General features: G+C 42.6%; 1 protein-coding gene across 1 annotated transcript in view; it reads left to right on the plus strand.

The window, feature by feature from the left end:
* LOC128690681 (cell adhesion molecule Dscam2-like) overlaps positions 1 to 13,886 on the plus strand; it is a 536,323-nt gene that overhangs the window by 176,867 nt on the left and 345,570 nt on the right. Inside the window, exons 7-8 of the mRNA XM_070088137.1 lie at positions 4,490 to 4,620; positions 10,288 to 10,466. Coding sequence (XP_069944238.1) covers positions 4,490 to 4,620; positions 10,288 to 10,466 — 310 coding nt within the window. The remainder of the gene's footprint in view (positions 1 to 4,489; positions 4,621 to 10,287; positions 10,467 to 13,886) is intronic.

Here is a 13,886-nt window from a genome sequence, read left to right on the forward strand (position 1 = left end):
AGACTGACTATTTTGCTCCGTTGATATATCATCTTCCTGCGAGAACACAGTAGTTTTTGCCCTAGCTCCCGTAAAGGGAGGAGTCTGATGTGCCATCTCTTCTTCTCGAAGTTCGTCAGTAATCAGTGAACGCAGCTGCGCAGCTGTGAGAGTGCGTTTGTATTTAATACCAATGGAACGAGCAATTTGCCAACAACGCTGTAGGGACAATTTAGGTAGGTTATACAAAGTATATGCCGACACCAGACGTCTGACTCGTCTAGGTGGCATAAGTTATTCGCTATGCACTGTATGATTGCAGAATACCCCAACGTAACACGTTAATTTGCAGAACACACTTAGCTATGCACAGTACGATTGCAGAATACCAACGTAACGTTATTTGCAGAACACGCTTAGCTATGCACAGTACGATTGCAGAATACGCACACAAGGTGGATACGCAATAGCAAAGCTGACTGCAAAAATCTTCACACCGAACAGGCTAGTAGCAACTGACACGCAAAATTTGTAAAGCAATGCCAGACAGCAAGCTACACACTGTTCTACAAGATTGACCGTAGCGAAGCGAGCACACCGATCAAGCTAGTAGCGAGCTGTTGAACGATCACACAATAGTAAGACTGACCATAGCAAAGTAACTGACACGCAAAGTTTGTAAAGCGTTGGCAAAGCTAATGCAATGCCAGACAGCAAGCTGCACAATGTTCCTGCTACCAGCTTCACCTTAGGCTCAACCCTTTCTCTAAGTCCAGCTCCAGCTCTCGGACAGGCTACCCATATTACAACCCAAGATTCCAAATGGCCTGTTATCCTGGGTGTAAAGAGAGCAAAATAAACAGCAGAAAAGTTTTGACTTATATTATCCTTCACCAATTTAGAACAGCAATATGTACACTATATACACTATGTACAGTGAGAGGTATTAGTGCACTCCACGGTAAGCAAGGCAGAATAGAAGCCACAAGAGAGCAAACCGTGCTTCAACCAGCTCTAGAATGGGAATGACAAGGGCAGACAGGAGAGTGGTACCCACATAACCTCTGCGATTGCCAAAACCATCTTCTTATTGGTTGGAACCTGGTTACTAGTTGAACGACGGGGCCCCATCGTCAACTCTCAGTCACCTGGTTTGCTGGATGGGGGAGATAACCTGTAAATGAGGGTGTGTACATGCACCGAATAAAGGTTACGTACTCTTTGCATACCATATATACTTCAGTCTCATCTACACGGTTTACTAACAAATCTCCTTCATATTTGTTGTAATATAATTTGTATGAATCATATCTATTACCTACAGCATCTAAATACAATTTTAAATCACCAGTATTCACAGTTTCTTGATTCAATTATTCCAAACATTTATTATATGCCTTGGTTGCATGACCTTTTCTAGCTAGCAGTGATGCTTTTTTGCTCCATATTCCATATGTTTGTCTTCTATATTAATTTCCTCATTTACAGCCATGATGCAATGTATTAAATTCAACTTAATTAATAACACTGATTATGTGCTAAATTATGCACTTTATAAAGGTAAATAGTACAACTTACTTTTAAATAAATCCTAGCTACACTTGAGCTTTGCAATTACATGTAAGAAAATTATAATATAAATTTTAAATACACATTAATAATGTTAGCTACACTTGAGCTTAGTAATTACACATGTAAGAAAATTATAATATAAAATTTAAATGTACATTAATACAAACCTTTAGCCAGGCTTGGCTTATCAAAATTAATATTATACAAATTAATATAAATCCTTGCCAGAATTTGGCATAGCAAAATTAATATTATACACATTAATATAATCTTTAGTCATACTTGACTTGGCTTATCCAAATTAATATTATAATTATAATCCACTACACATTAAGTAAATTTGTGAACTTAACATCCACCTGCTTCTGTCATTTCACATATAATTATTAAGTAATTAACTAATTAATGACTTCACTAATTACCTCTGGTTCAAGAAGGACCAACGGGCAAATTAAATGTGGAAAATTGCATTTATCTGAATGTAACTCATTGTGTACATAACAGTAAATGATAACAAAGATAATTATTAGTTATCAAAGTTACATAGACAAGTAGGAATTTGGGACACCTAGGTCACAAAAATGTCCCCCTTCGATACCTACAACTGTCATATCCACAAGTTGCTCTGGACCTATTAATTACAAATGAAATATGTATCACCAGGAATTCTGGTAAATATATAAATTTGTGGACTGTATATTAAAATTAATGAATGATTATATATACACATTTACATAACAGAAGGAGAATATATCTTAATATCACTCACCAGTTTGACTGGAGATTAATGTGTATCATACTCAGAAAACCTCACTGTCTATCTATGAAAATAACACTGGCCAGAGTTACAACATAAGACTTATCTGAGGTTCATGGAGCTGTCTTGTCCAGTCGCCTGATATCTCAAGTTATGCAGGAATGCACATCCAACAATTTTGGCTCCTATTTGAGAGGTGTCAGCCCAATTTTAACCTCTAGAGCACGAAAATTCTTCTCATTATTCACTAATGTTTTTGTTGACCAGTTCAAACATGGCGAGTCTCTTCTGCGCAGGCGCAGAATTTCCCATTTTTTATAACATAATTTTTATTAAATGCAGTATGGCCATCTATTTACATATAACTACTGTATTTCTGGAAAATATATGCAGTATTTTCCACAGTGTGTCTACCAACCTACTACTACAGAACTGTAGTACCTCCCTGGGTGGTTGTGTCTACCAACCTACTACTACAGAACTGTAGTACCTCCCTGGGTGGTTGTGTCTACCAACCTACTACTACAGAACTGTAGTACCTCTCTGGGTGGTTGTGTCTACCAACCTACTACTACAGAACTGTAGTACCTCCCTGGGTGGTTGTGTCTACCAACCTACTACTACAGAACTGTAGTACCTCCCTGGGTGGTTGTGTCTACCAACCTACTACTACTACAGAACTGTAGTACCTCCCTGGGTGGTTGTGTCTACCAACCTACTACTACTACAGAACTGTAGTACCTCCCTGGGTGGTTGTGTCTACCAACCTACTACTACTACAGAACTGTAGTACCTCCCAGGGTGGTTGTGTCTACCAACCTACTACTACAGAACTGTAGTACCTCCCTGGGTGGTTGTGTCTACCAACCTACTACTACAGAACTGTAGTACCTCCCTGGGTGGTTGTGTCTACCAACCTACTACTACAGAACTGTAGTACCTCCCTGGGTGGTTGTGTCTACCAACCTACTACTACAGAACTGTAGTACCTCCCTGGGTGGTTGTGTCTACCAACCTACTACTACAGAACTGTAGTACCTCCCTGGGTGGTTGTGTCTACCAACCTACTACTACACTCAACATGTTAAACCAATTTGCTACCAGTGTCTTTGTTTTTTTCATTTTAGCATGATTTTCTCTCAGAAACTTATCAGTCAACAGCAACAGATAAAATTCTGATGTATTTATTAGGTTTAAGCTAATAAATATATGAATATATAAGAAAAACAGAGGAACATTAATTAAAGGTGGGTTGGCATGGATAAAAGAGACAGCATAATTAGTATGTAATGATATTGAAACCAGCAATACTAGTGGTAACAATAAAACAAGACGTATACATTCACAGGAAAGCACTAAACACATACTGGTCATACAGCATTTTTCTCAGGGTTAGAAATGATACTGTATGGAAGGCAGTAGTGTTGCTGATTTAAGGTGTTACAAGCAGTGTTGCTGATTTAAGGTGTTACAAGCAGTGTTGCTGATTTAAGGTGTTACAAGCAGTGTTGCTGATTTAAGGTGTTACAAGCAGTGTTGCTGATTTAAGGTGTTACAAGCAGTGTTGCTGATTTAAGGTGTTACAAGCAGTGTTGCTGATTTAAGGTGTTACAAGCAGTGTTGCTGATTTAAGGTATTACAAGCAAATGTGTTAGTATTCCCGTTACGAATCTTAATCATAAAATAATGAATCCTAACTAGTCATAAGTTTGCCTGTGATACTGCAATATAGACACTTTGTATTGTGCCAAAACAAAAGCATTTACATTGCGAAACTCACACACTATAATATAGTCACTTAGCCTTAATACCAACTTACTCCATAATCTATATTAATTTAGAGTTAAGAATTAATCTAAGTCTGCCCAAAATGCCTAGCCATGCTAGGTGTCCTAGTGGCCCTCTCTGTAATTAGTATTTTATAACGTGTAAACCACACAATATCCAAAACCTGTAAACCCCGCATTGTAATCTTTATAGAGAATAAACTTGATTGACTGATTGATTGATCTCTCTGGAGTGTTGTGTTAATAATGAAATAGGTACAAGCGTTAGTTGTTAGTGGTAGTGTTACGCGCAGTAGATACGTTGGTGTTGCAGCAGTCACTGTGTTTTCACTGGGATCACAAGAGAGTAATGTGATGGTATTGTAGTACTGACTATGATGTGGTGTTGTTGCAGGCAACTGGTTATGACTAATGGAACGCTGGTGATAAGGAGCGCCAGCCATGAAAACGTCGGTCGCTACATCTGCGTCGCTTCCAGCAGGCAGGGACAGAGTGCTTCCTCCCACACCTTCCTCCATGTTCTCAGTGAGTCCACCTTCCTCAGTATCCTAAATGGGTTTACCTGCCTCATCGTTCCCAATGAGTTCATCTCACTCCAAATCCATGTCCACAAATAATTTATTTTCCTCAAAGAACTCATATTTTCCACATCCTTAGAGAGTTAACATTAAACGTCCTCATTGAGGGCTTATAATCTGTCTCTCTCTCTCTTAAATATATATATATATATATATATATATATATATATATATATATATATATATATAACTCAAGAAATCGTAATGACACGATTGCAAACAAACCATACCCCCGGCCGGGATAGAACCCGCGGTCATAGAGTCTCAAAACTCCAGCCCGTCGCGTTAGCCACTAGACCAGCTAGCCACAATAAGATTCATCCAACTAGGTATATTTCTACACCATAGGAAAGTTAGCACAGGCACCTCTGTGACCACAAATGCAAGTTTTTACAGACGAATCTCCAGCTAGCGTGGCCGTGACGAACTCTAGCTAACGCGACGGGCTGGAGTTTTGAGACTCTATGACCGCGGGTTCAATCCCGGCCGGGGGTATGGTTTGTTTGCAATCGTGTCATTACGATTTCTTGAGTCATGTTGACGGCAGTGAAGGGACTTGAGCTAGAGTTCGTCACGGCCACGCTAGCTGGAGATTCGTCTGTAAAAACTTGCATTTGTGGTCACAGAGGTGCCTGTGCTAACTTTCCTATGGTGTAGAAATTTACATAGTTGGATGAATCTTATTGTGGCTAGCTGGTCTAGTGGCTAACGCGACGGGCTGGAGTTTTGAGACTCTATGACCGCGGGTTCAATCCCGGCCGGGGGTATGGTTTGATATATATATATATATATATGAGCCTAACGAAAAAAAAATATAATTCACAGTGTTTGTTTAGTATTAAATTATTGTAAACAAATCTAAAATATATTTAGTTGGGTTAGGCTAAAATAAATTGCTCTTGTTATAATAAGGCTTTAAGTCTATCTTCATACGGGAGATTCCTTAGACACTTTAGTCATTCTTCTCTGTATGTTCTCTAATGAGTCTATATCCATCCTGTAGTAAGGGGACAAAAACTGAGCAGCATAATCTAAATAAGGCCGCACTAGTGATGTATAGAGCTGTAAAATAACTTTTGGACTTCTGTTACTTATACTTCTTGAGATAAATCCAAGTAATCTGTTAGCCTTGTTATGCACACTAAGGCACTGCTGTCTTGGCTTTAGGTTTCTGCTTACCATGACTCCCAAGTCCTTTTCACATTCTGTATGATCAGAATGTAAGGGTTATTTTCATTACCAAGGACTAGTATCTTACACTTATCGACATTGAACTTCTTCTGCCACTTTTCAGACCAAGACATTAATTTGTCCAAATCCTCCTGGAGTTCATTGCTATCCTCCTCAGAATGAATCATACGGCCTATCTTTGTATCATCAGCAAATTTACTCATGTCATTCGTAATCCCTTCATCAAGGTCATTAATGTAAATTATGAACAAGAAAGGGCCTAAAACTGATCCTTGTGGAACGCCACTGTTGACTAATCCCCATTCAGATTTCACCCCATTAATGGTAACTCTCTGCTTTCTATTGGTAAGCCATGCCTCTATCCATGCTAGAACTTTACTCCTATACCATGAGCTGCCACTTTTCTTAAGAGTCTCTTGTGAGGTACTCTATCGAAGGCTTTACTAAAATCCAAATAAACAATATCATATTCTTCATCACTGTCACCTGCCTCAAATGTTCTATTGAAGAACGTCAGTAAATTTGTCAGGCAGGAACGACCTCTCGTGAATCCATGCTGAGATTCATTTATCAAGTTATGCTCTTCAAGGTGACTTCTAATAATGTCAGCTATAATTGATTCTAATAACTTGCCCACTATAGATGTCAGGCTTATTGGACGGTAATTTGAAGGAGTGGACTTATCCCCTGATTTGAATATAGGAACCACATTAGCCATCTTCCACAACTCTGGCACAACACTGGTAAGGATGGACGCATTGAATACACTCGTTATTGGCTGACTAAGCTCCATCTTGCATTCCTTAAGTACCCTGGAAAACAGCTCATCTGGTACCGGGGACTTATTTTGCTTCAGTTTGTCTATCTGTTAAATAACCATGCCCCTCGTGACAGTAATATTAGTTAATTTAAATTCATCAGGAACTAAATAATTGTTAATTACTGGAATCTCATTTACATCTTCCTGTGTAAAAACTGACAAAAAATAGTCATTAAATAAGGAACACATTTCAAGTTCGTTATCCGTCAGCTGTCCATTCCCAATTTTCAGAGGACCTACTTTTTCCTTCACCTTCGTCCTATACACTTGAAAGAAGCCCTTTGGATTAGTCTTTGATTCATTAGCAACTCTAATTTCATAGTCACGTTTAGCCTTTCTAATCCCCATTTTTACTTCTCTTTTAAGCTGGGCATATTGGTCAGTAAGGTTAACCTCTCCTCTTCTGATGCGCCTATAAATTCCCCTTTTCTCCCCTAATAGATGCTTTAGCCTCCTGTTAATCCATTTGGGATCGCTATTATTAGACCTAATTTCTCTCTGGGGAATGTATATACTCTGAGCACGGTGTACATTATTAAGAAAAAAAATCATAAATGCAGATCCCTTCATAATCATTAGTATGATCATCGTCAATAAAATCATTAGCTAGATAACCTCAATCGAGATTTGACAGGTGTTCCCTAAGTCCATTATAATCGGCAGAATGAAAATCAGGGATTTTTAGTGTATTATCATTATTCTTGTATTCCCAGTTAATGCTAAAAGTGATGGATTTGTGATCACTTGCGCCAAGCTCTTCAGTGATCTCCAGATTATTCACGAGTGTTTCCTTATTTGACAAGACTGGGTCTAGCAAATTACTACCCCTGGTAGGCTCTGTTATACACTGTTTCAGAAAACAGCCCTGAACTGTTTCCATAAAGTCACTGGACTCTAGATTATCGGTTAAAGAATTCCAGTCAATTTCACTAAAGTTAAAATCCCCTACTTTCACTATGTTATTGTGACTAGAAGCCCTAACAATTTCGTCCCAAAGATGTCTCCCTCTATCGTGATCCAAGCCTGGAGGTCGGAATATTACACCTAGAATTAGTTTTTCTTGACCTTCTACAAACTCTACCCAAACAGATTCTGTTACTGTTCCATCTATTTTTATACCTGTTTTTATGCAACAGTTAATATTTTCTCGAATATATAATGCAACTCCTCCCCCCTTCCCATTACATCTGTCCACTTGGGACTACTCAAACCCATGAATATTACACTCAGCAATCATATCCCGACTTTTTAAATCATACCGCGTTTCAGTTAATGCAATAAATCAAAGTTCCCAGCACATGCTACCAAAAGTAGTTCATTAATCTTATTTCTTACACTTCGACTGTTAGCATAAAATACCATCATATGTTTTTTCTTTGCACATTTTTCCTATTCATCTTTTTTTACACAATTTCTGAAATTATCATTACCCAGAGTTACTCCATGACAGTTACTATTAAGATTCTTAATATCAGAGCATGTCAATATATCCATACTCATTATTTATCATTTCTAAACCCATACCTCTAACTAATCCTAGTTTAAAGTCCTAACAACCCCCTCAACTGAGTTAGCAAGAAAACCCACACCAGTCCTGGATAAGTGAACCCCATCCCTGGCATACATGTCATTTCGGCCATAGAAGTTGTCCCAGTTGTCAATGAATGGTACTGCATTATCCTTACAGTGTTTATCCAGCCAACAATTAATACCAAATGCTCTGGACAACCATTCATTTCCAACACCTCTTCTTGGTAAAATGCCACATATAACAGGGCGACCCCCCTTCTTCCTAATTATGTCTATTGCTGTCCTGAACCTTTTAACTAAATCCTCACTTCTACGCTTGCCTACATCATTGCCTCCAGCACTGAGGCAGATAATAGGATTGATCACATTACCGTTCATGATGTTATCAAGCTGGCTAACAATATCCTCCATCCCAGCCCCAGGAAAGCAAACCCTCTGTCTCCTACTCCTGTCCTTCAAGCAGAACGCACTATCCATGTACCTAACCTGGCTATCCCCAACAACAACAATATTCTTACCTTCCTTGGTGTCGTTCGTCGTGACGATCCCAGTAGTCGACTCACATTCATCGGGTAGCACGGAGAATGCATTAGATGTTTCCACAACAGTTTCCACAGCAGTTTCTTTCTTCTTCATCGTTTCTACCTTTCCACTCGTCTTCTTGATCGTCAACTTCGTCCTATGCTGTCCAGCCACTGACCACGTTCCCTTCTTGACCTGAGGACTCAAAGCAGGAGAACTACTACGAATCCTCTTGTTTTCCTCAGTCATTGGCTCTGGTGGCCTGGTGGTTAACGCTCTCGCTTCACACGGCGAGGGCCTGGGTTCGATTCCCAGCCAGAGTAGAAACATTGGACGTGTTTCTTTCCACCTGTTGTCTATGTTCCCCATCAGTAAAATGGGTACCTGGGTGTTAGTCGACTGGTGTGGGTCGCATCCTGGGACACTGACCTAAGGAGGCCTGGTCACAGACCGGGCCGCGGGGGCGTTGACCCCCGGAACTCTCTCCAGATCTCCATCTTCGCTACCCTCAGTTCTTCCTTAAGCTGCTGGTGAAGTTGCTCGATGGAGGACATCTTAGTTCAGTCCACAGGGAGCACACAAGACACTTCTTCACAGAGAGATTCCTTACACAGTAAATTATTTTAGTCATTCTTCTCTGTATGTTCTCCAATGAGTCTATACCCATCCTGTAGTAAGGAGACCAAAACTGAGTGGCATAACCTAAATGAGGCCTCACTAGTGATGTATAGAGCTGTAAAATAACTTTTGGACTTCTGTTACCTATACTTCTTGAGATAAATCCCAGTAATCTGTTAGCCTTGTTGTGTACACTAAGGCACTGCTGTCTTGGCTTTAGATTTCTGTTTACCATGACTCCCAAGCTCTGCTTCACCTAGTTTATAGCTTCGAGGGTTATTTTCATTACCAAGCACTATCCACATTGAACTTCATCTGTCATTTTTCAGACCAAGACATTAATTTGTCCAAATCCTCTTGGAGTTCATTGCTATCAACAGCAAATTTGCTCATGTCACTCGCAATCCCTTCATCAAGGTCATTAACGTAAATTATGAACAAGAGAGGCCTAAAACTGATCCTTGTGGAACGCCACTAGTGATTAATCCCCATTCAGACTTGACTCCATTAATGGAAACTCTGCTTTCTATTGGTAAGCCATGCCTCTATCCATGCTAGAACTTTACCTCCTATACCATGAGCTGCCACTTTTCTTAAGAGTCTCTTGTGAGGTACTCTATCGAGGGCTGTGCCTTTTAAGCTTTCGTAATGTACCCTCCCATCATCTCCTTCTTGATGACTTTTACTAGCTTTTAATGTCCGAGGGAAACGCCCTGTTAAATCTCATTGCATTTGATGTGCTAATTGAGTTAGTAGCTCCTTCACATCATCCTTTGACATCGTGATGTCTAGTTATCACTGATTTTCTTCCCTGCTCTTTTCATTAGTTCCTGTTTCGTCAGTAAATATACTTCCATAAAGCGTGATCACATTTTTTTTTCACTTACTATTATTGAGGTATTTTTGTACATTGACAACTTGTTCTCTAAACAGAACCCCCAGTGATCGAACCATTCTCGTTCCGTCCTAACCTTCAAGAAGGAGAGCGGACGCAGGTGGTATGCATGGTTAGTTCTGGAGACCTACCTATCACCATAAACTGGCTAAAGGACGGCGCCCACCTCCAGCATGACCCAGAAATCGACAGCAAGCAGATTCACGAATATTCAACGGTAAGGCGGGTGCTACTCTGGATTAATGCGGTCCTAGAGACCATTACATAGCAGGAGGATTTACGAAAGCGAAATTGAGTGATATTCATGTTATTGTTAAATGGGGGCATTAAATCTTATGTGGGATGATTCTGGGTGTGTGATCTTGTGTGGGGTGATGCTGGGTGAGTGATCTTGTGTGGGGTGATGCTGGGTGTGTGATATTGTGAGCTTGTGTAGGGTGATCCTGGGTGAGTGATCTTGTATACTTGTGTGGGGTGATGCTGGGTGTGTAATCTTGTATGTGCTGATGCTGGGTGTGTGATCTTGTGTGGGGTGATGCTGGGTGAGTGATCTTGTGTGGGGTGATGCTGGGTGTGTGATATTGTGTGCTTGTGTAGGGTGAAGCTGGGTGAGTGATCTTGTATACTTGTGTGGGGTGATGCTGGGTGTGTGATCATGTGTGTGGTGATGCTGGGTGTGTGATCTTGCGTGGTGTGATGCTGGGTGTGAGATCTTGTGTAGGGTGATGCGGGGAGTGTGATCTTGTGTGCTTGTGTGAAGTGATGATGGGTGTGTGATCTTGTGTTGGGTGATGCTGGGTGCGTGATCTTGTGTTGGGTGATGCTGGGTGCGTGATCTTGCGTGGTGTGATGCTGAGTGTGTGATCTTGTGTAGAGTGATGTGGGTGTGTAATCTTGTGTGCAAGTGTGAGGTGATGATGGGTGTGTGATCATAAATGGGGTGATGCTGGGTGTGTGATCTTGTGTGGGGTGATGCTGGGTGTTTGATCATGTGTGGGGTGATGCTGGGCGTGTGATCTTGTGTAGGGTGATGCTTGGTGTGTGATCTTGAGTGGGGTGATGCTGGGCGTGTGATCTTGTGTAGGGTGATGCTTGGTGTGTGATCTTGAGTGGGGTGATGCTGGGCGTGTGATCTTGTGTAGGGTGATGCTTGGTGTGTGATCTTGAGTGGGGTGATGCTGGGTGTGTGATCTTCTCTGCTTGTGTGGGGTGATGCTCCGTGTGTGAGCTTGTGTACTTGTGTGTGGGTGAGGCTGGGTGTGTGATCTTGTGTGGGGTGATGCTGGGTGTGTGATCTTGTGTGGGGTGATGCAGGGTGAGTAATCTTGTGTGGGGTGATGCTGCGTGAGTGATCTTGTGTGGGGTGATGCTGGGTGTGTGATATTGTGAGCTTGTGTAGGGTGATCGTGGGTGAGTGATCTTGTATACTTGTGTGGGGTGATGCTGGGTGTGTGATCTTGTATGTGGTGATGCTGAGTGTGTGATCTTGCGTGGTGTGATGATGAGTGTGTGATCTTGTGTAGGGTGATGCTGGGTGTGTGATCTTGTGTTGGGTGATGCTGGGTGCGTGATCTTGCGTGGTGTGATGCTGAGTCTGTGATCTTGTGTAGAGTGATGCGGGTGTGTAATCTTGTGTGCAAGTGTGAGGTGATGATGGGTGTGTAATCATAAGTGGGGTGATGCTGGGTGTGTGATCTTGTGTGGGGTGATGCTGGGTGTGTGATCTTGAGTACATGTGTGGGGTGATGTTTTGTGTGTGATCTTCCGTGCATATGTCGGGTGGTGCTTCGTGTGTGATCTTGAGCGCTTGTGTGGGGTGATGTTGCGTGTGTGATCGTGAGTGCTTGTGTGGGGTGATGCTGGGTGTGTGATCTTGAGTGGAGTGATGCTGTGTGTGTGATCTTGTATAGGGTGATGCAGGGTGTGTGATCTTGTGTGGGGTGATGCTGGATGTTTGATCTTGCGCGGGGTGATGCTGGGTGTGTGATCTTGTGTGGGGTGATGCTGGGTGTGCGATCTCGTGTGGGGTGATGCTGGGTGTGTGATCTTGTGTGGGGGTGATGCTGGGTGTGTGATCTTGATTGCTAGTGTGGGGCGATGCTGCGTGTGTGATCTTGTGTGCTTGTGTGTGGGTGAGGCTTGGTGTGTGATCTTGTGTGGGGTGACGCTGGGTGTGTGACCTTGCGTGGGGTTATGCTGGGTGTGTGATCTTGTGAGGGGTGATGCTGGGAGTGTGATCTTGAGTGCTTGAGTGGGGTGATGTTCGGTGTGTGATCTTGAGTGGGGAGATGCTGGGTGTGTGATTTTGTGAAGGGTGATCCTTGGTGTGTGATATTGTGTGGGGTGATGCTGGGCGTTTGATCTTGCGTGGGGTGATGCTGGGAGTGTGATCTTGTGTGGGGTGATCCTGGGTGTGTGATCTTGTGTTGGGTGATGCTTTGTGTGTGAACTTGAGTGGGGTGATTCTGGCTGTGTGAACTTGTGTGGGGGCGATGCTGGGTGTGTGATCTTGACTGCTTGTGTGGGGGGATGCTGCGTGTGTGAGCTTGTGTACTTGTGTGTGGGTGAGGCTGGGTGTATGATCTTGTGTGGGGGGATGCTGAGTGTTTGATCATTTGTGGGGTGATGCTGGGCGTGTGATCTTGTGTAGGGTGATGCTTGGTGTGTGATCTTGAGTGGGGTCATGCTGGGTGTGTGATCTTGCGTGGGAGTGATGCTGGGTGTGTGATCTTCACTGCTTGTGTGGGGTGATGCTCCGTGTGTGAGCTTGTGTACTTGTGTGTGGGTGAGGCTGGGTGTATGATCTTGTGCGGGGTGATGCTGGGTGTGTGATCTTGCGTAGGGTGATGCTGGGTGAGTGATCTTGTGTGCTTGTGTGAGGTGATGCTGGGTTTGCGATCTTGAGTGGGGTGATGCTGGGTGTGCGATCTTGTGTAGGGTGATACTGGGTGTGATCTTGTGTGGAGTGATGCTGGGTGTTTGATCATGCGTGGGGTGATGTTGGGTGTGTGATCTTATGTGGGATGACGCTAGGTGTGTGATCTTGTGTGGGGTGATGCTGGGGGTGTGATATTGTGTGGAGTGATACTGGGTGTTTGAACTTGCGTGGTGTGATGCTGAGTGTGTGATCTTGCGTGGGGCGATGCTGGGTGTGTGATCTTGCGTGGGGTGATGCTGTGCATGTGATCTTATATGGTATGACACTGAGTGTGTGAACTTTTGTGGGGTTATGCTGGGCGTGTGATCTTCAGTGCTTGTGTGGGGTGATGTTGTGTGTGATCTTGAGTGCATGTGTCGGATGATGCTCGGTGTGTGAGCTTGAGCGCTTGTGTGAGGTGATGTTGGGTATGTGATCTTGAGTGCTTGTATGGGGTGATGCTAGGTGTGTGATCTTTGGTGGTGTGATGCTGTGTGTGTGATCTTGACTGCTTGTGAGGTGACATGCTGCGTGCGTGATCTTGTGTGGGGTTATGCTGGGTGTGTGATCTTGTGAGGGGTGATGCTGGGAGTGTGATCTTGAGTGCTTGAGTGGGGTGATGTTCGGTGTGTGATCTTGAGTGGGGAGATGCAGGGTGTGTGATTTTGTGTGGGGTGATGCTTTTTGTGTGATCTTGTGTGGGGTGATGCTGGGCGTTTG

This window comes from Cherax quadricarinatus, chromosome 24, assembly GCF_038502225.1.
Source record: "Cherax quadricarinatus isolate ZL_2023a chromosome 24, ASM3850222v1, whole genome shotgun sequence".
Classification (NCBI taxonomy): Eukaryota; Metazoa; Arthropoda; class Malacostraca; order Decapoda; family Parastacidae; genus Cherax; species Cherax quadricarinatus.